This window comes from Neomonachus schauinslandi, chromosome 2, assembly GCF_002201575.2.
Source record: "Neomonachus schauinslandi chromosome 2, ASM220157v2, whole genome shotgun sequence".
Taxonomy (NCBI): domain Eukaryota; kingdom Metazoa; phylum Chordata; class Mammalia; order Carnivora; family Phocidae; genus Neomonachus; species Neomonachus schauinslandi.
This window is the reverse complement of record NC_058404.1, coordinates 28,276,225-28,299,322: the sequence shown is the minus strand read 5'-3', so window position 1 is coordinate 28,299,322 and position 23,098 is coordinate 28,276,225. Positions and strand designations below refer to the sequence as shown.

Below are 23,098 nucleotides of genomic sequence, written 5' to 3'. Positions count from 1 at the left end.
AAATGAGACCCTGCCAGGGGCTATCCTGGCGGCCTCAAAACCGGTTTTCAAGGAGTCTAACAGTTGCTGAGCCCTAGACGGGGAAAAGCATCAGGGCTTTCCTTTGCCTGAAGGACTTCAGGGCTTTAAAGACGCGCAGCCGGGCAGAGGGCAGCTCAGCACGGAGTGGAGGTTCTGTCGGACCCCGCACCCCAAAACCCCAAACCATCTTTCAACTCAAACATCTACACAGTAGCTGCATTCTTCAGCTCCTCTATTTTAGGAGGAAAACTACAATTTGAAGTCATCTGCCTATACTGATTCTGTTTTCATAAGTAGTTCCTGGGGCGCCTGGGTGGCTCAGTCGGTTAAGCACCTGCCTTCGGCTCAGGCTGTGATCTCGGGGTGCTGGGATCGAGCCCCGCATCGGGCTCCTTGGTCAGCAGGAAGCCTGCTTCTCCTTCTCCCTCTGCCTGCCTACTGTGCTCATGCGCTCTCACTCTCTCTGTCAAATAAATAAATAAAATCTTTAAAAAAATAACTAACTCCTTTGCTGACCTCAAGTTTGGAAAAGCCCACGTAATCGTTTCTCTGTCCGATGAAGTGGGAGGGCTCTAAACATCCTCCCCCCTGCCCACCTCAGGGGACAGAGAGCTAGCTCCAAAACAGGACTAGAGCTAAGGGGTTTGAGATTACACCACATTCAAAACAGACCTAATTACAGTGCTCTCTTCTCTTTCTAAACCCAAACCAAGAGAAGATGTACTCACTTGATGTTAAAGAAAACAGAAAATACATTTAATTTCCAAAGGAAAAAAATAAGCTTACTTCTTCAGCTGTTTCAGGAGGTTCTTCAGGGAGACTAAGAACCTAAAGATAAATGAGGATTTGTAAGAGGAAGGTAAACATTTTGAAGAAGAAAAAAAGTAACAATCTCAGCGAGAAGGGTTCCTTTTAATATAGAGTTTAGGCATATCTAAGCTTAATGAAATCTTTTAACAGACATTTATAAAAAATTTATAATATGAAAGAGCTCAATTAATAAACATTTTTGGGGAAGCAACCTTGTGCTAAACAGATGATAATAACAGGAGGTGAGGTGACAGCTACCCATCTATGCTCATGTAAGAATCTTATTTTTATGATATTCCAAGATACTATATAAAATATATTATTTAAAGAAACCGAGGATAAATATTAAGTTCAATAGACCCCAAAATTATTTAGGTTCATATATATATGTATGTACACACACACACATTTTAAGTGCATATTTTCCTTCATTGGCACTTCTAGGGGACTAGATAACCACCATTCACTTTGGTTGCCTTCATGATTTACTCTGGTTTCCCTATTTCGATTTATCCGTTACAAAACCAGGTGTTCAGACCATTTTCTCTCACTAAACACTGTTGCCAACAATTTCACCTTCAGGGATGCTTTTTGTTTTTTAATACCACAGACTCATGTTTTATAGCATTTTATCTAACCAACATTAATTGCATCTTATCAAATAAACCATTTGGGGCGCCTGGGTGGCTCAGTTGGTTAAGCGACTGCCTTCGGCTCAGGTCATGATCCTGGAGTCCCTGGATCGAGTCCCGCATCGGGCTCCCTGCTCGGCGGGGAGTCTGCTTCTCCCTCTGACCCTCTCATGCTCTGTCTCATTCTCTGTCTCAAATAAATAAATAAAATCTTTAAAATAAAATAAAATAAAATAAACCATTTGTTTTCCTTTGGTATCAAAAGCATAGGTGACGGTCAACCAAAATTTACCATCAACTTGAGATGACTCTTGTTATTTATTTATTTTTTTAAGATTTTATTTATTTGCGAGAGAGACAATGAGAGAGAGACAGAGAGCATGAGAGGGAGGAGGGTCAGAGGGAGAAGCAGATTCCCCGCTGAGCGGGGAGCCCGATGCGGGACTCGATCCCGGGACCCTGGGCTCATGACTGAGCCAAAGACAGATGCTTAACCGACTGAGCCACCCCGGTGGCCCCAGATAAGTACTTCTTTTTTTTTTTTTTTTAAGATTTTATTTATTTGAGAGAGTGTGAGAGAGAGAGAGAGAAAGAGAGCACGAGAAGGGGGAGGGTCAGAGGGAGAAGCAGACTCCCTGCCGAGCAGGGAGCCCGATGCGGGACTCGATCCTGGGACTCCAGGATCATGACCTGAGCTGAAGGCAGTCGCTTAACCAACTGAGCCACCCAGGCGCCCAAGACGACTCTTGTTATTAACAAAAGGTAAAGAATCCTGAATTTTAAATTAGTCCATATAGTTCATTAGATCTTTTTAAAATGCTAGAAATAGTTCAGTGACCTGATTGCCACCTTCAAGCCCCATTAAGGGACCAAGAAACTTCAGACAGAGAAGCAACACATTAGAAACTATTTTCAGGGAAAATACAGCCTCTCAGCTTTCCCTCAGAGTTAGTGCAAAGAGACCTATTTCCAACCTTTGCCACCTCCAAATCAGAGTCAACTTGGGGATTGAAGATTTGAAAGAACAGAAGGAATAATAAATCTGAGCACTGTTCCAAAGTGAATGGTTGCTAACCCATTTCCTAGCAAGGCCACTGAGAAAAACTGACACTCACTAAATATGGGTTAATCATATCTTAGCTACCTGTAGGAATGTTTCCGTTAATAAACATTATATTTTTCATTTCTACATAATTGAATTCCTTCCTCAAAAAGAACCGAGTATTTTCAAAACCTATTAGCATTTTTTTCATAGCTTCCTTCTATGTGGCGTTCAGAACATTAATACTATTAAATACGAGATGTGATTCTCAATGAAGCTGACCCCTTCGTAAGGCAGTGGGAAGATACCATCTATATTAAAAGCCAGTCCTAATCTTCACTCAGTATACCACCTGGCCCAGAGAGCAATATTCCTACCGCAAACTGATACAATTACATGAGTAGGCATTTAGAAATGAACCTCCTTCTGCGTGGGCTGCTCAGCAGATGGTGAAATTTTGCTTAAAGGCTTAGGCAAGTTTCGTCTCTTTGCTGCTTCTCTGTTTGATGTTTTAAAAGATGTCTGACTCTCATTTTCAAGCGCCAAATCCTCGTCACCCTGGTCAAAAACAACAGACAATTTCTAAATGCTATTACCAACTTTATTCTATCACAGTGGTTATTTCTTTTACCCTGATGGCATTTCAATAAAAAATAGAATTTAGTTGGGGTGCCTGGCTGGCTCAGTCAGTAGAACATGTGACTCAATCTCAGGGTCGTGAGTTCAAGCCCCACGTTGGGCGTGGAGCCTACTAAAAAATAAAAAAAATAAAAAATAATAATAATTTAGTCATTATTAGGCCCAGAAATTTAAAGGATTATCTCCTTAGACAAGAAAACATGGAGCTAACATCTTGTAGAAACTATCCTATATCCAGCTCTGGGGCTCCCTCTGATAGATACAAGGCTGAGAGGGATCGTTCCATTTTAACTGATCCCCAGGATCAGTTAGGATGGAAGAAAGAAGAAAACCTGAATGATATCCTTTTCTCCTTTCTTTAAAGGAAGCAAGACAGGGGCACCTGGGTGGCTCAGTCGTTAAGCGTCCACCTTCCACTCAGGTCATGATCCCAGGGTCCTGGGATCGAGCCCCGCATCGGGCTCCCCGCTCTGCGGGAAGCCTGCTTCTCCCTCTCCCACTCCTCCCTGCTTGTGTTCCCTCTCTCGCTATGCCTCTCTCTGTCAAGTAAATAAATAAAATCTTTTAAAAAAAATAAAGGAAGCAAGACAGTGCAAGGGATTATGCCTCAAAAGGCCATGAAAATAGAAGATGTACGTACAAACATATCTGTATATGTGACCATGTGATACTTTCATAGCTGAACGCGGCCCTAGAATCCTTTTATACATGAACATGTTTAAGTTCTCAAATTCAAACTCTCATCTTTCTTTGAGTTAATCACTTTAGGAGGCAAAGGATTTTATTCCAGAAATCATAAAGATTACTTTTTATTAATATTACCCATTAAAACCTTTTCCTGTGCAAAATAATTAAGTGTCAGATTCTCAGATACATGCTTATTTAGTTCAATAATGCCTTTTTTCCACATCTACTGACTTGTAAATGTTCTCCTCATCAGATGAAAATGGCCACCATTTTCATAGGCTGTCTTCCCCGTTCCTTTGTCCTAAGAAAACTTGGAAGGAGCAAGGGCAATGGGAGTTAGGAGACCTTCATGCTCACCAATTAACTGGCCAAACTTAGGCTGTCTGACTGCAAAGTACTGGGCTCCATCAGCTGATGCCTACACTTTCTCTCAGCAATTAACATCCCGATTCTCACATTCTTGATAGTCCTATGGGCCTTAAATCATAACAACACCAACAGTCTGCTCTGTCCCTGACTTATTGTTGTCCCCACCAACTAGGTTAAAATATAAACTAGTATTGCCATGAAGACACAGCCTAAAAGCAAGGGGCAGAATGACTAATTCACATTGTGACCATTTCAGAAAAAGATGTGGCTGGCTAAAACCAGGCTGTCTATGTCCAACACCACCAAACCGAACAGAAGACAAACTCATCTCAGAAGTGAAATGACTCCCCAGAGCAGGTGCATTTCACGTTGCACATCTTTCACAGTAATTTCATTACCCAACCTTGATTGCTTTATGGCATATTTACCATTATGAAATGAATAAAAACTGACTCTACTTCACTATAAGAATCCTATTAACCTTTACGGGATTATTTTCTTTATAAGATGGTAAAAAGTGCAATATAAACAGAGAGCAAAAAAACAACCCCAAAAATGTTTGGGACAGAAATGATCTTATACATATAATCTGTGGCCAATTACTCTAAAACTTAATTCCTTTATGAATATCCTTTTTCCTCTGTAACAAAACTTGGAATTGTGAACTTCCAGTAGCAAATGATGAACTTCAGATTCAATGCCAAAGGAAAAAAGAGCCAAAGGTTAATTTGGCTTTACAGAAACAGAGTCCAACAGAATGAGTATAATGTGAGCTTATAGTACCGGGGAGATCTTACTTAAGAAAAGATCTGAATTTCTGCATATAAAATATGGTGATTAGTCAACAGTTTTCTCAAAGACTACCATATGTTAGAGCTTCTCAAGCATCTAAGTTATATGCTCTTTAGGCACCAAAAGCATTTACCCTTCAACACACATATATGCTCTATGTCAGTAAAGACTCCTAAAAAACTGCCTGTACTAATGGCTTAACATCATTTGAAAATTTAAAAAATCAATATATGTGATATACTTATACATTATACGTCCTTATCCAATGCGTGTAATATACATCTATTGCATATATGTAATAGCAGAATTCAAAATATAAAGTGAAAATATTTTCTAACCCCAAGTTTATGACCATTGCTCAACTTCCAGGTTTCACCCATCATCTGATAAAAGCGTTCTTCCAGTTTTCTCAACTTCATTTCCTGGTGAGGTTTTAGAACGTTCTCTATGTATCTGCTGGCCTGTTCAAAAAAATAAATGAGGTGTTGTTACTATAACATTCCTAAGATTTTATGTTATCTATAAAGTTGTTAAATAGGAACCAGGTGAAGAAATTGTGTTTTCACACTCACTCAATTTTGCCAAAAAAGCAGCATCCTCCACTTTAATAGCACTCTCTAAAAATCTTCATTTATACATAATGCCGATAAAGACAAATGTTCTGTATTTATGCTTATCTGGCAGTCTGCCTCTATCACTTTCAGTGTTTTCATTTCTTTTTTTTTTAATATGATTTTATTTAAGTAATCTCTACACCCAACGTAGGGCTCAAACTCATGACCCTGAGATCAAGAGTTGTGCGCTCCACCGACTAAGCCAGGCAGGCGCCCCTTTACTGCATTTTCAGTGCGATGAAAACTTACTAGGAGCTAGGGATGTCAAGATGCCTAGGACGTGATCCTTGACCTCTAGGAGCTTCAAGTCAGAGCCGTTTGTTGAAGGCATGATGCCCAACACATGAAGTCACTTGGAAGAGAGTTCACTGAATAGCTTAATCATAGTAAAGCTGAACATATTTTTGGACTTAAAAGAAATGGAGATTCTGGTTTTAAGATGACAGAGTGAAATTTCTGCCCCCTCTCCTCTTGAGACTCATCTCTAAATGACCAAGGGAACAAGAAAGAGAAAGCTAAATTCCATCGCTGGTGAAACGGAGAAATACTATAAGCACAAAACCCACTGTATATAAGGACCTACGGAGAAGGGGGCAACTGATTCAACACAGTGAGAAACCTGCAGCCAAAGTGCGTGCAGAGGAGGACAGCAGTACAAAGCAAGCCAGGGCGCTCCAGAGAGCCGGGAGGGCCAAGGAAGACGACACACATATACCACAGTGGCGGGGGACGCCGAGCCTCAACCAGAGAGTGTGAACCAGAGAGGCTACAGAGTCCCAGATCCCAGTCTTAGTGACAGCAGGAGTGCACACTCAAACAACTGAGTACATGAAGATGTACACACTGACAAGTGAGACTCCCCAGCCGCCTTCCCCACTTGACTCAGACTGCACCCCGGCTTTAACCCCCAAGGCGAGAGAATGGAGGTGCCCTCTCTGGAGAAGGTGAATTGCAAAAGAACAAAAGAACAAAGAGACAGTGACAAAGCTAAACTACTCCTCCATCACATCACCCTACACCAGCAGACAACCCGTCAAACCCTGACCACATACACAGAAATTCCAAGTAGCTTTATTTTCCTTTTCTGTTTTGTTTAAGTAGAACTTATGACCAGTAAAGAACCTAAAGCTTGATGCAATTTTACAAATGCATATTCCATCAATTAACTTTTTAGTGTATCTCTTTTTCTTTTTAAAGATTTCATTTATTTATTTGAAAGACAGTGAGCAAGAGAGAGAGCACGAGCAAGGGGAGAGGAAACGGGAGAAGCAGACTGCCCTGCTGAGCAGGGAGCCCGACTCAGGGCTCGATCCCAGGACTCTGGGATGCTGCCTGAGCTGAAGGCAGTTGCTTAACCAACTGAGCCATACAGGCGCCCCTTAGTGCATCTCTCTTTAAGCTGAAAGGACAGAGCCAAGGATTACCACATGATTAAAGTCTCCAACATGAAAAATGGAGACTATAATTAACAGAGAAAAAGGAATTTGGAAAACCACACTGGAATTTTGAGGTTAATGGTGCAATATTTCAAAATTCTAGGGATTTTCAATCTGCAATTCTATGCCAAATCAAACTATCAATCAAGTGTTGGAAGAGAAAAATCACCTTTTTACAATGCCAAGCCTCAAAAATTTTATTTATCAGCAGGTACATATCTGCACAAGTTGGGCACTTCACCATGCACATACATAGACTATATTGAGACACTGATTAATTTTCTTTTGTCCAAAGAGAGAACTTCAATGGGATAAAGACTTTTGCCAAACAAAAGAATCCTAACTTTACACACCCTTAGGAATTATAGATGCCAGTTAGCAGATAGTTGGCATCTAGATGTAATTATAATTTACTAATTATCATGCAAAGCTTTACAATTAACAGTTACTTCCACAAGAAATAACTTTAAACTTCAAAAGTTCAAATATTTACAAGAGAGTTTCTTACAAAAGATCTTACAAGGACACTTTTATTGTTCTAAATTCAGATCAGGGGGGCGCCTGGGTGGCTCAGTCGTTGGGCATCTGCCTTCGGCTTGGGTCATGATCCCGGGGTCCTGGGATCGAGCCCCACATTGGGCTCTCTGCTTGGCGGGAGGCCTGCTTCTCCCTCTCCCACTCCCCCTGCTTGTGTTCCCTCTCTCAGGTTCTCTCTCTCTGTCAAATAAATAAAATAAAAATCTTAATTAATTAATTAATTAATTCAGATCAGGGTAGTTACAAATGTAGTAATCTCCCATCTCCCAACAAATACATAGGCTTTTACTCTTGTGATTTGTTTTCAGCCTTCGCTTGTTTACTTAAAAAGGAATAATTTGTTCACCAGAAGAACAAGTTGTTTAGATGCTGAAACACAGTGATAGCAAGTTGAAAACAAGTTGATAGCTTTCAAAATATTAATGCCCTTGTACCAAGGCCTTTGTAAAAGGTTTATGTTTTTAATATTTAGGCGAAAGTCCACAGGGGTCTCCTCTTTCACAAAGGTTAATCATCAATCTGGCAACTGCCTGAGTGCTGACAGTTCAAGGTCAAGAAGTAAGTGTTGGATAATCATCCACAGGAAATGTAATTCCTAGCTATCAAACAAAATCTTGAATAGGATACAGCAAAAGCAATGCTCAGAGGGAAAGTTATAGCTGTAAACATCTAATTAAAGAAGAATGATCTTAAATCAATAAGTTAACTTTACAACTTAAAAAACTGTAAAAAGCACAAACTAAACAGAAAATAGAACAGGAAAACAACCAGAACCAAAACTGGTTCTTTGAAAAGATCAACAAAACTGACAAACCTTTACCTTGACGAAGAAAAAGAGAAGACAAATAACTAAAATCAGAAATGTGAGGATATTACTACCAGCCTTATAGAAATAAAAAAGATTAGAAAAAGAATTTTAGAACGATTGTAGACCATCAAATCAGAAAACCAAGATGAAGTAGACAAATTCCTAGAAACACACAAATTGCCTAAACTGATTCAAGAAGAAATAGGAAATCTCAACAGACCTAACAAAATATTGCATCAGTAATTAAAAACCTCCCAATAAAGAAGAGTAGGACCAGATGGGTTCATAGGTGAATTCTATCAAACCTTTAAAGAAGAGTTAACACTGATCCTGTTGAAATTCCAAAAAAATAAAAGAGGCGAGAACAATTCCTAATTAATTCTGCGAGGTCATCATTATCCTGACACCAAAGACAGACAAAGACACTACAAGAAAATATAAATCCCTTATAAATATAAACGCAAATATCCTCAACAAATTTTAGCAAACTGAATCCAATAACATTTTTTTTTAAAGATTTTATTTATTTATTTGAGACAGAGAGCATGAGAGGGAGGAGGGTCAGAGGGAGAAGCAGACTCCCCGCCGAGCAGGGAGCCCGATGCGGGACTCGATCCCGGGACTCCAGGATCATGACCCGAGCCGAAGGCAGTCGCTTAACCAACTGAGCCACCCAGGCGCCCTCCAATAACATTTTAAAAGGATTATATGCCAGCGAAGTGTGATTTACCCCAAAAATGCAAGATGTTTCAAACATAAGAAAATCAATCAATATAATACGTATTAATAAAACAAAGGGGGGAAAACCACATGATCATCTCAATTGATAAAGAAAAAGCATTTGACAAAATTCAACACTCTTTATGATAAAAATACTCAGAAACTAGGAATAGGAAGGAACTTGCTCAACATGACGAGTGTCTAGAAAAAAATCCATAGCTAACATTACATTCAATGGTGGAAGACTAAAAGCTTTCTACCAGGAACAAGACAAAGATGCCTGCTTTCACCACTGCTACTCAACACTGTTTAGAAATTTCAGCTAGAGCAACAGGCAAGAAAAGAAGAAATAAACAGTACCAATTTTGGAAAGAAAGAAGTAAAACTATCCCTGTTCTCAGATGACATGATCTTATGTAGGCATACATCAGAGATATTGCAGGTTCAGTTTGCAATAAAGTAAATAATAAAGCAAGTCAAATTAATTTTCTGGTTTCCCACTGCATTTAAAAGTTATATTTATACTACACTGTACTCTACCAAATGTGCAATAGCATTACATCTACAAAAAAGTACATACTTTAATCTAAAAATACTTTATTGTTGGGGTGCCTGGGTGGCTCAGTCGGTTAAGTGTTTGCCTTGGGCTCAGGTCATGATCCTAGGGTCCTGGGATCCAGCCCCCCATTGCACTGGGCTCCCTGCTCGGTGGGAAATCTGCTTCTCCCTCTGTCCCTTTCCCCTGCTTGTGCTCTCTCTCAAATAAATAAATAGAATCTTTAAAAAAAAATGCTTTATTGTTAAAAAATGCTAACCATTATCTGAGCTTTCAGTGAGTTATAAATTACGGATCACAGATTATCACAACAAATATAATAATGAAAAAGTTTGAGGGCGCCTGGGTGGCTCAGTTGGTTAAGCAACTGCCTTTGGCTCAGGCCATGATCCTGGAGTCCCAGGATCGAGTCCCACATCAGGCTCCCTACTCGGTGGGGAGTCTGCTTCTCCCTCTGACCCTCCCCCCCTCATGCTCTCTCTCTCATTCTCTCTCTCTCAAATAAATAAATAAAATCTTTAAAAAAAAAAAAAAGAGGGGCGCCTGGGTGGCTCAGTTGGTTAAGCGACTGCCTTCGGCTCAGGTCATGATCCTGGAGTCCCGGGATCGAGTCCCGCATCGGGCTCCCTGCTTGGCGAGGAGCCTGCTTCTCTCTCTGACCCTCCCCCCTCTCATGTACTCTCTCTCATTCTCGCTCTCTCAAATAAATAAATAAAAAAAAAAATCTTTAAAAAAAAATAAAATAAAATAAAATAAATAAAAAAAGAAAAAAAAGAAAAAAAAAAAGAAAAAAGAAAAAGTTTGAAATATTGCAAGAATTACCGAAATGTGACAGAGACACAAACTTAGCAAATGCTGCTGGAAAAAATGGAATCAAGAGACTTGCTCAATGTAGAGTTGCCATAAACCTTTAATTTATTAAAAAAAAAAAAGTATCCACGAAGCACAATTAAGTACAATAAAACAAGATTTGCCTGTATATAGGAAATCCGAAGAATCCACACACAGCAACCACTAAGGCTAATAAACAATGAACAAAGGACAGGGTACAAGATCAACACACAAAAATCATTTGTATTTCTGTACATTGAGCAATGAAAAGTCAAAAAAGGAAATTAAGAAAACAACAATTACATTTAAAACAGCATCCAAAATAAAATATGCAGAAATAAACTTAGCCAAAGGGGTGAAAACTATATGCACTGAAAACTATAAAATATTGCTGGAAGAAATTAAAGATATAAATAAATGGAAAGACATTATAGGTTTATGGATTGAAAGACAATATCATTAAGATGTCAATACTAGGCAAAGCAAGGAAGACTTAATATTATAAACTGTCAATACTACCCAAAGCAATCTATGGATTTCAATGTAATCATTCCCAAAATCCCACAGGCTTTTTTTACAGAAATGGAAAAGCCAACTGAAATTCATATGAAATTGCAAAAAGCCCCAAATAGCCAAAACAATATTAAAAAAAAAGAAACTGAACCCCCACCTCACACCATATACAAAACTTAACTCAAAGTGGGTTAATAACCTAAATATAAAAGCTAAAACTCTACAACTCTTGGAAGAAAATATATAGTAGTAAATCTTCATGACTTCTATTTGACAATGGATTCTTAAATAGGACATCGAAAGCAGGAGCAACACAAGAAGTAAATAATTGGATTTCATCAAAACTTTTGTGCATCAAAGGATACTATCAAAAGAGTGAAAAGGCAACCTGCACAATGGGAGAAAATACTTGGAAATTATGTATCTGATAAGAGTCTAGTTTTCAGAATCCATAAAGAACTCCTATAAAAAACAAAAAGACAAACAACCCAATCCAAAAATGGGCGAAGAACTTGAACAGACATTTCTGCAGAGAAGATGTAAGGGTAGACATTTCTCCAACAAGCACATGAAAAGATTCTCAACATCTTTAGTCATTAGGGAAATGCAGATCAAACCACAAGGTGATACCATTTCATACTCATTACAATGGGTATTTAAAAGGATGGGGGGTGGGATATGGAGAAACTGGGCTGCTCAGATATTGCTGGTGAGAATATAAAATGGTATAGCTGGTGTAGAAAATAGTCTGGTGGTTCCTCAAAAAGTTAAACATAGAATTACTATATGACCCAGCAATTCCACTCCTATGTATATACCCAAAAGAACTGAAAAAAGGTACTCAAAGACTTGTGCCCAAATAGTCATAGTGGCACTATTCATAATAGCTAAAAGGTGGAAACCTAAATGTCAGTCAGCAAATGAATAGAGAAACGAATTTTGATATATCCATATAATGAAATATTATTCCCCCACAAAAAGGAATGAATCAATACATGTATTGATACATGTATATGGATGAACCCCAAGAACATTATGCTAAGTGAAAGAAGCCAAACAGAAAGGTCACATGTTATATGATTCCATTCATATGAAATATCCAGAAGAAATTCATACAAACAGAAAGTAGGGATGCCTGGGTGGCTCAGTTAGTTGGGTGGCTGACTCTTGATTTTGGCTTGGGTCACAGTCTCGGGGTCCTGGGACTAAGCCCTGCATTAGGCTCTGCACTCAGAGGGGAGTCTGCTGGAGGATTTTTTTTCCCCCCTCTCCCTCCGCCCCTCCCCCTGCTCACTCTCTCTCTCTCCAATAAATAAATCTTTTTTTTTTTTAATTTTATTTATTTATTGGAGAGAGCGATCACAAGCAGCGGGGAAAGGTAGAGGGAGAAGCAGACTACCCGCTGAGCAGGGAGCCCAATGCAGGGCTCGATCCCAGGACCCCGGGATCACGGCCTGAGCCAAAGGCAGACACTTAACGACTGAGCCACCCAGGCGCCCCATCAAATAAATAAATCTTAAAAAAACAAAACAAGGGGCGTAATCTTAAAAAAACAAAACAAGGGGCGCCTGGGTGGCTCAGTCGTTAAGTGTCTGCCTTTGGCTCAGGCCGTGATCCCGGGGTCCTGGGATCGAGCCCTGCATTGGGCTCCCTGCTCAGCGGGTAGTCTGCTTCTCCCTCTCTCGCTCCCCCTGCTTGTGTTCCCTCTCTCGCTGTCTCTCTCTGTCAAATAAATAAATAAAATCTTAAAAAAACAAACAAACCAGAAAGCAGACTGGGGGTTACCAGAGGACAGAAGGAGCAGGGAATGGGGAAGTGACTATTTAATAGGTGTGGGGTTTTCTTTTGGGGTAAAGAAAATGTTTTGGAACTTGAGATAGTAGTTGCACAACACTATAAATGTTCTAAATGCCACTGAACTGTACATTTTAAATTGGTTTATTTTTTTTATTTGGTAATCTTATGTCATGTGAATTTGACCTCAATAATTAAAAAATCTGAGCACAAACACAGAAAGCAATAGACCTCAATTTTAGATGCTCCAGATATTCTGTATTCTCTCTATATATACATATACTCTTTAAAAATTATACTTTACCTTTTCACTCTGTGCCTCTTGTTGTTTTTTTCTGACAAGTTTTTGCCTTTTCTCATTCTTCTCTTCTTCTTCTAAGACAGCAAAACATAAAAGTGCTCTTTAATTCCAAACTATGATAAACTGAATGCTCTTTTCTCTGAAAATACTCTGTAGATAAAACATTTTGGGAGAGACAAGCCTTCAAAAAACAGACTATAATTTTTGAAATAATGAAAATGAGATATATGCAGATAGTTCAAACAAAGAAATCTACAAGTAAAATCTATAAAGAAAAGGCCTGTCCTGAAACAAAAGTTCTCTGACATGTACTAATATTGTATGCTATAGTTTTGGAGAGGAGGCTTCAAGAATGATTATGGGGGGCAGCTGGGTGGCTGAGTCAGTTAAGCGTCTGCTTTTGGCTCAGGTCATGATCTCGGGGTCCTGGGATCGAGTCCCACATCGGGCTACCCGCTCAGCAGTGAGTCTGCTTCTCCCCCCCTCTCTGCCCCTCCCCGCCTTGTGCTCTCTCAGTCTGTCAAATGAATAAATGAAATCCTAAAAAAAAAAAAAAAAGAATGATTATGTTGGGGAGTGCCTGGGAGGCTCAGTTGGTTAAGCATCTGACTCCTGATCTCAGCTCAGGTCTTGATCTCAGGGCTGTGAGTTCAAGCCCTGCACTAGGTTCCACACCTTACTTTAAAAAAAAAAGTTGGGGGGCACCTGGGTGGCTCAGTTGTTAAGCGTCTGCCTTCGGCTCAGGTGGTCCTGGGATCGTGCCCCGCATCGGGCTCCCTACTCGGCAGGAAGCCTGCTTCTCCCTCTCCCACTCCCCCTGCTTGTGTTCCCTCTCTCGCTGTCTCTCTCTATCAAATAAATAAATAAATAAATCTTAAAAAAAAAAAAAGTTGGATTAGGGGCGCCTGGGTAGCTCAGATGGCTGGGCGTCTGCCTCGGCTCGGGTCATTGTCCCAGGGTCCTGGGATTGAGCCCCACGTTCAGCTCCTGGCTCAGCGGGGAGCCTGCTTCTCCCTCTGCCTCTCCCCCTGCTCGTGCTCTCTCTCTCTCTCTCTCGAATGAATGGATAAAATCTTTAAAAAAAAAAAAGTTAAAAAAATTAAATTAAATTAAATTTTTAAAAAGTTGGATTTTAAGTGTTTTAAGTGTAGGCCCTTGATAGGGCTTCAGCAGCTCCAAGACATGGCATGGAAGCTCATTACTGCACCTGAGTGTGGAACGCTGCACTGCAGACATGAGTACCATTTGGTCACCCTTGGACATGACCATAAATAAAAGCAACATGCCTGGGTGCACCTGGCTGTCTCAGTCAGTGGAGCATGTGACTCTTGATCTCCGGATTGTGAGTTCGAGCCCCATGTTGGATGTAGAAATTGCTTAAAAATAAAAACATAAAATCATAAAATTATTAATTTTTTTTTTAAGATTTTATTTATTTATTTGACAGAGAGAGCACAAGTATGCAGAGAGGGAGAAGCAGGCTTCCTGCTGAGCAGGGAGCGCGACATGGGGCTCGATCCCAGGACCCTGGGATCATGACCTGAGCCAAAGGCAGATGCTTAACTGACTGAGCCACCCAGGTACCCCCCATAAAATCATTTAAAAAAAAATAAATGCAACCACGCCTAGACCCCAAAGCTGGGGTGTGTTTGGCAACTCCCATGATTGAACCAATATTAGGTTATTAGCCACTGAATGGCAAGAGAAAGGATTTTTGCTGTTGTATGACCTTTTTCATTCTGGATATGCTAAATTAGTTAGTTATTTTAAGTAGGCTCCACACTGGGGGAGCCCAACACGGGCTTGAATTCACAACCCTGAGATCAAGACCTGAGCTGATATCAAGAGTCGACGCTTAACCGACTGAGCCACCCAGGCGCTCCCACTAAGTTTCATTTAAATTAATTTCATTTAACTGTATTCCCTTGAGGAATTATCCATCTTTTTGGAAAATATATCCCTTAACCTGCCTGGCTCCTTAAATAGGAACATTCCTTTCTGTCAACTACTTTCTCTCCTGGCAATAAATATTTCCTCAAATTATATTAAGGAAAGATTAGGGCAGCAGCAAAGCACATAGGAAATCAGAAGGCCCAGTATGGCCACTAATTTGCTATGTGATGAATCAGACTTAGTGATCTTAAGACTCCCTCCTGACTCTGAATCAAAGAGTATAGCTTCTAGGGTGCCTGAGTGGCTCAGTTGGTTGAGTGACTGCCTTCGGCTGAGGTCATGATCCTGGAGTCCCTGGATCGAGTCCCGCATCGGGCTCCCTGCTTGGCAGGGAGTCTGCTTTGCCCTCTGACCCTACCCCCTCTCATGTGTTCTCTCTCATTCTCTCTCTCTCAAATAAATAAATAAAATAAAATAAAATAAAATAAAATAAAATAAAAAAAGAGTATAGCTTCTAAATAAATCAATAACAGGTGATTAAGGGGCTTTAATCCTTTTTTTTTTTTTTAAGTAGGCTCCACGCCCAACGTGGGGCTTGAATTCATGACCCAAAGATCAAGATTCACATGCTCTACTGACTGAGCCGGCCAGGAGCCCCAGGGGACTTTAATCCTTAGTCACTGAGAACTGACTACTTCTGAGCTTTTGATACATTTGATCATGCAAATCTTTACAAAACATGGAGGATTCAAATTTTAGATGAATGTGAAGTCTTGTATCTCAGTATCTGATGACACTGGGGAAGACAAAGTGTATAAACAAGCTGATTTTTTACTCATTTGAAGAAAATCTGACAAGTACTTTATACAGTCTTAATTACTTATTTCTTTAAGATTTTATTTATTTATTTGAGAGAGAGAGCTAGCAAGAGAGAGAGCACAAGCAGGGGGGAGAGGGAGAAGCAGGCTCCCCGCTAAGCAGGGAGCCCACAGGCATGGGACTCGATCCCAGGACCCCAAGATCATGACCTGAGCCGAAGGCAGACACTTAACTGACTGAGCCACCCAGGGGGCCTGGCTTCTAACACTTTTTACATTGTTAAGGGCTTTTAACAATTAAAAGTAAAACTTTTTACTTATCAAAAGTAAGAACAAGCATGGTTTCCTAAAGTTAAGAGTAAGCAGTGTGTAAAGAAAAACTGCCAAGGGCGCCTGGGTGGCTCAGTGGTTAAGCAACTGCCTTCGGCTCAGGTCATGATCCCGGAGTCCTGAGATCGAGTCCCACATTGGGCTCCCTGCTTAGCAGGGAGTCTGCTTCTCGCTCTGACCCTCTCCCCTCTCATGCTTTCTCTCTCTCTCAAATAAATAAATAAAATCTTTAAAAAAAAAAAAAACTGCCAAAATGAAATGAAAGATAAATTAGGTTGAAAAGCCTTTACAAAGTAATGATAGAGACGATTACCATTTGTTGAATAGTTTATAAACTGAAAACACCAAAGAACAATTAATCTGCACGATTTAGGGGCGCCTGGCTGGCTCAGTCAGTTAAACATCTGCCTTTGGTTCAGGTCATGACCCCAGCCAGGGTCCTGGAATTGAGCCTCGAGTCTGGACTCCCTGTCTGGTTCTCCCTCTCCTTCTGCCCCTCCCCGCCAACTTGTCCTCTCTCTCCCTCTCAAATATATAAATAAAAACTTAAAAAAAATAAACTGTGGGACGCCTTGGTGGCTCAGCTGGTTGAGCGTCTGCCTTCGGCTCAGGGTCCTGGGATCAAGTCCAGCATCGGGCTCCTTGCTCAGTGGGGAGCCTGCTTCTCCCTCTGCCTGCTGCTCCCCTTGCTTGTGCTCTCTGTCTCTCTCACAAATAAATAAAATCTTTAAAAAAATAAATAAAAATAAAATTAAAATTAAAAAATAAACTGCACAATTTAAAATTAGATAATTTGCAATGTATCAACATCGAAATGGTATCATTTCAAATGCATATATGAGGATAATGTACAATTTCACATAAAAATGTTGGGTTTAGGGGCGCTTGGGTGGTGTGGTGGGTTGAGTGTCAGACTCTTGGTTTCAGTTCAGGTAGTGATCTCGGGGTCGTGGGATCCAGCTCAGTGTAGAGCTCCATGCTCAGGGAGGAGTCTGCTTGAGATTCTCTTTTTCCCTCTGCCCCTCCCACTCATGTGCACACATGTGCACATGGGCACGTGCTCTCTTTCTCTCTCTCTCTCTCTAAAAATAAATAAATCAATCTTTAAAAAAAATTGGGGGGAGCGCCTGGGTGGCTCAGTCGGTTAGCGACTGCCTTCGGCTCAGGTCATGATCCTGGAGTCCCAGGATCGAGTCCCATATCAGGCTCCTTGCTCAGCAGGGGGTCTGCTTCTCCCTCTGACCCTCCCCCCTCTCATGTGCTCTCTCTCTCTCATTCTCTCTCTCAAATAAATAAATAAAATCTTTAAAATAAATAAATAAATAAAAATAAAAAAAATAAAAAAAATTGGGGGAGGGGCGCCTGGGTGGCTCAGTCGTTAAGCGTCTGCCTTCGGCTCAGGTCATGATCCCAGGGTCCTGGGATCGAGTCCCACATCGGGCTCTCTGCTCGGCAGGAAGCCTGCTTCTCCCTCTCCCACTCCCCCTGCTTGTGTTCCTGCTCTCGCTGTCTCTCTCTCTGTCAAATAAATAAATAAAATCTTAAAAAAAAAAAAAATTGGGGGATTTATAGTCCATTAAAAATCAAGTTAAGGGCGCCTGGGTGGCTCAGTTGGTTAAGCGACTGCCTTCGGCTCAGGTCATGATCCTGGAGTCCCTGGATCGAGTCCCACATCGGGCTCCCTGCTCGGCAGGGAGCCTGCTTCTCCCTCTGACCCTCTCCCCTCTCATGTGCTCTCTCTCATTCTCTCTCTCTCAAATAAATAAAATCTTAAAAAAAAAAAAAAAAAAAAAAAAAAAAAATCAAGTTAAAAGTTGTAATGATTACCTTGAAATTGCACATCACCAATAACAGGAAATGGTTCTTATTATGCAAAGTTCTAGAATCAATAAAGGAAAGGAATTTGAGTAGAAATTACAAAAGGGTAGCATAAATAATAAACTTACCTTTCAGATACACTTGGGACGATTTAAATGAATTAAGCCATGAGGTAGTCACAGAAATCATTAAAGTAAGAAGGGCAAGCAGTAAGAGAATCCGACCACACAGCAGAATTAGATCTTTAACTCCTTATAAAGATTAAAAAAAAAAAATACAATTAAAATTCAAAACACTTTTCTTGATACTAATAATAAATAGTAAGGCATTAAGATTATTTAGAGTGGTATAGTAAAAGTTAATTTATTCAACTGTCTTATCATTTTTTTCATACAGTCTCCTCTGTGAGCTAAAACCATCATGGTTGTCATTACCAGAACAAGTTTTCAGAAAACAATTTTAGAATAGCTTCTGTCTCAGAAATATAGGTATAATTCAAGTGACTGGCTACATTATAAACATTATGACTATCAAAAATGAATAAATTCTGGTTTCCCTCTACCCAGAGAAGGAAATAAAATTATCCCACCAGGAATTAAATTGTGACAGTCTCATCTTGTCAAATTCTCATTCTATTTAAAAACAGTCATTCTGTAACATGAAATTCATATTTCTCATAGTTAAATTAAGGAACTGTGTACTTCTCTATTTCTGCATATTTATTCCGTCATTTGCAAATAAAATTACTATATACATACATGTTTAACCTAGAAAAAAGTAAAAATTCAGTATTTCGTCTTATTTTAGGAATAAAGATGAAAATTAAATGAGCAAAAATGTAACAAGTACCTATACTTTGTGTAATACAATTTGCTAAATGGTGAGGGAGCAAATACAAAGTTGGGTTAAAAATGCTTTCTGGGCACCTGGGTGGCTCAGTTGGTTAAGCAACTGCCTTCAGCTCAGGTCATGATCCTGGAGTCCCGGGATCGAGTCCCGCATCAGGCTCCCTGCTCAGCAGGGAGTCTGCTTCTCCCTCTGACCCTCCTCCCTCTCATGCTCTCTCTATCTCATTCTCTCTCTCAAATAAATAAATAACATCTTTGGGGAAAAAAAAAATGCTTTCTACTCTACAGGGGTTTTTAGTTTTGTAGTTCTCAAAAGTTACCAGGCAGAGGTACAGAGGAATCATCACATTCAGGGCTGGTAATTAGTCAATTAAAGATTAAAGAAGGAATTATAATATATATATATATATATATATATATATATATATATACTTAAATCTTTCTTTCTTGAAGTATAGTTGACTATACTTGTGATAAATATTGTATTTATTTTAATTATCTATTTTTTTTAAAAATTTTATTTAAGTAATCTCTATACTCAACGTGGGCCTCAAACTCACAACCCCAAGATCAAGCGCCACACGTTCTTCTGACTGAGCCAGCCAGATGCCCCATAAATATTTCATTTTTAACTGAAAACTGATATATATGTTATCCTTTTAAAAAATAGCAATTTAAAGTTGTTTAAAGAAATACTTGTTTTGGGGCACTTGGGTAGCTCAGTCGGTTAAGCATCTGCCTTTGGCTCAGGTCATGATCTCAGGGTCCTAGGACTGAGTCTTGCAACAGGCTCCTTCCTCAGTGGAGAGTCTGCTTCTCCCTCTCCCTCTGCCCCTCCCCTCTGTTGGTGCACTCTCCACTCTCTCTCAAATAAATAAAATCTTTAAAAAAAAAAAAAAAAAGAAATACTTGTTTTGTTTTGCCTCACAGTCCTCCAACTTTTGCCAGCATTAGCTGTTGATTCAAGTGTTGTTCAAAACAACACCTAACTAAATCTAGGGTATTACAAAAGTAATTTAATACCTACAGTATTGGTATTTATTTTTTTATTTTATTTTATTTTTTTATTTATTTATTTGACAGAGAGAGAGATAGCGAGAGCAGTAACACAATCAGGGGGAATGGGAGAGGGAGAAGCAGGCTTCTTGCCGAGCAGGGAGCCCGATGTGGGACTCGATCCCAGGACCCTGGGATCATGACCTGAGCCGAAGGCAGACGCTTAACAACTGAGCCACCCAGGCGCCCTACAGTATTGGTATTTAGAGAAACCAGTGAGTTATGGGATTTATGTTCCATTATACTGCTTTTTGTTCTAACAAGCAAGCAATTTGCAAATGTCATATGGGAATATAAAAGAACTAGATTTGTGTGTACATCTTTCAAGTAAAAAATTTTTTTATTAAATTGATTTTTTTGGTACTTATTCTCAAGAGCCCATGTGCAAGACACTTCAAAGAATAATAAATGTGAGGAAGCTGCATTAATATATTTAGGTGTAAGTACAAGTAAAAATGGCAATGAAGGCTTTTACACAGTAGAAAAAGATAGGAATCATTTTTCAGTGTTTGTCCAAAAATACAACCCAGGGGAATGAAAAGGTCTGGGATTTCTAATTTTCCAGCTAGGAATTCAATTAGCAGCTCTGGCTAAGAGTATTAGTATCTGTAAGTACTGTTCCACATGTAACTAGCCCTGCAGCCATTGCACTGGGACATATGATTTGTAAAATAGACTTAACTACTATTACTCGATATTTGGAGAATGAATATCAAGAAAACAAAGTAGGGGCGCCTGGCTGGCTCAGTCGGTAGAGCATGAGACTCTGGTAGTTTGAGCACAACACTGGGTATAGAGATTAGTTAAAGAAAAAGAAAAAGAAACCAAAGTAAACAACCATCAGTTCACAACTGACAGAGGTTTCTAGGAGAAAGGAGTTAACTAAGTGAAAAAATTCAGCAACTAGGGGTGCCTGGGTGGCTCAGATGGTTGAGCGTCTGCTTTCGGCTCAGGTCATGATCCCGGGGTCCTGGGATCAAGCCCCACATCGGGCTCCTGGCTTGGTGGGGAGCCTGCTTCTCCCTCTCCCTCTGCCTCTCTTCCTGCTCATGCTTTCTCTCTCTCTCTCTCTCTGTATCTCTGTGTCTCAAATGAATAAACAAAATCTTTAAAAAAATTTTAAAAATTAAAAAAAAAAATTCAGCAACTAGACGGAGATGCTACCAGAAGCCCAGCTGCATTTTCTAGAATTTTTGGCCTGCTTTATTAAATGAGGCACTCTGGGGGCGCCTGGCTGGCTTAGTCAGTAGAGCATTTGACTCTTGATCTCAGGGTCATGAGTTCAAGCCCCACACTGGGCATGGAGCCTACTTAAAAAAACAATTAAAATAAATGAGTAAATAAATTAGACATTGTGATAAGTGATGGGAACACAAAAACAAAATAGATGTAGGCTCTGCCTTCAAGAACTGTATTTTCCTGATAGAGCTTATTATGTGAGCAGAATTCCCTCTGCAACCCTCTGCAACCACTTTCTCATTGACTAGTGACTCAAACATTAGTGCAAAGTAGAAGAGAATCTAAATTACAGTGGATACTGTAAAGGCAAGGGAACAGGTAAATTCTGGAATAAGTAAGTGTGAATTTAACATTTCCTTATGTCATCTGGATAAAGGTCTTGTTAGATTCCAATACAGCCTGAGTAGGAGGTTTCTAGAGGGACTTTGCAGATATTTTTTAAAAAGCATTTTATTTTAAGTTCTTATTTCCAGCAACATTTCTGGGTACCTGACTTTTTGGGGGTGGGGAGAGAGAGAGGAAATATACAAAGCTAGGTTTCATCATGGTCTCTAACTTTAAAAGTGAACATAAAGAGGAAGACATGCATGTAAACCCATGACTAACATATCCAAAAATGGACTGATTCTCTGCAAGTCCACCATTTTCCTCTCAGTTTTCCCTTTATCACTGGCACTATCAACTACTTAGGGTTGTTCAACTTCACATGTAGGAGTGATTCTTGAATCCCTCCTTTCCAATAATCCATCCACAAATCCTGTTGATTCTACTTTGTAAATATTCTAAATCTGTGCACATTTCATGTTATCATCCTAGTCCAGGCCATCAACACTAACTGCCTACTTCAAGAGCCTCACTTGCTTCACTGCTTCCACTACAGCCTACTTCCAAAACATTCTCCACAGAATCCAGTGACTGACTATCTATCTATCTATCTAGTAATCCCTCCCACCTGAGATCAAGAGTCGCATGCTCCACCGACTGAGCTAGCCAGGCGCTCCTCCGGTGACTCTTAAAACCTTACGGACGCGCTTAACCTCCGTGTCAGTTTCCTCAAGTGTAAGATAGGGATTATAATAGTACCCACCCCCACAGTTATAATACAGAGTGGATGAGATAACAGCACTTAGAGTTAGGCTTATAACTGGTGCTCCGCGAATGTTATCTCGAGCCACTCTCCCCTTAAGTCACCCTGATCCATCAACAGTGGTCTTCATCCTTTTCCTCTAACATGTCACAATTCCTTTTGTCTGGAGTTTTTGACTCTGGCTCCGTATCATTTCCTTAAGTTCCTCAGAAGGCCTACATCACACCACCCTATTCCCTTGTGAGCGTTCAAAACCATCTGGAAGTAGTGTCTACGTTTATTCCTGTGCTCTCCGCCAGCCTCTCGCCTTGCACGCAAAACTGGAGGGACACCTTCTCCGCCAAAAGCGGTCGGCCTCCCCAAAGCGGCGGAAGACCCGGCGGGGGACCCGGCGCCGGAAGAGAGAGGCGGGCGCGATACAGCCTGGGAATTGTAGTCCAAGCCGCCCAGAGGGGAGGCGGCCGCGAGACAGGAATTCGACGCAACATTCATGGGAAAGTTACGCGGCTGTGAGTGCCAGAAGGAAAAAGCCAACACTTACCTAGATCGGGGATCCCACGCCGGAGCTCCAGACACAAGAAGGGGAGAGCAGAGAGGAGGAAAAGGCCAACGACCCCACGAGAAGCCATGGTAGCGGAAGCTCCGCCTCCGGGTGGATCCCCGCCCCTTCCGGTTGCGCCTTCCTTTGCAGGGTGGTGTTGAGCCCTTCCTAAGGGAGGGATTTTTGGGGACAGCTAGGCCCCGACGCCGGGTCGCTGGTTCGACTGATATAGGCCGTTTTTGAACTCATAATCTGTAGGTTTATATCAGAAGAAATGCAGGTCACCTCCCCACGTCACGTGATGTCCAGGAGAGATGGCCTGTCTGGCAGCCCGCCTAGCCAAATCCTGTGAAAGCAAAACTTGGG

The 23,098-nt window shown here is 40.5% G+C and overlaps 1 protein-coding gene across 1 annotated transcript in view; it reads right to left on the bottom strand.

The window, feature by feature from the left end:
* Positions 1-22,827, bottom strand: part of UBXN8 (UBX domain protein 8) — a 29,636-nt gene extending 6,809 nt beyond the window's left edge. Inside the window, 6 exon segments of the mRNA XM_021694219.1 lie at positions 808-849; positions 2,926-3,063; positions 5,331-5,453; positions 13,106-13,176; positions 18,090-18,212; positions 22,733-22,827. Of these exon segments, the coding sequence (XP_021549894.1) occupies positions 808-849; positions 2,926-3,063; positions 5,331-5,453; positions 13,106-13,176; positions 18,090-18,212; positions 22,733-22,820 (585 nt within the window). The 5' untranslated portion in view covers positions 22,821-22,827.
* Between the last annotated feature and the right edge of the window lie 271 nt (positions 22,828-23,098).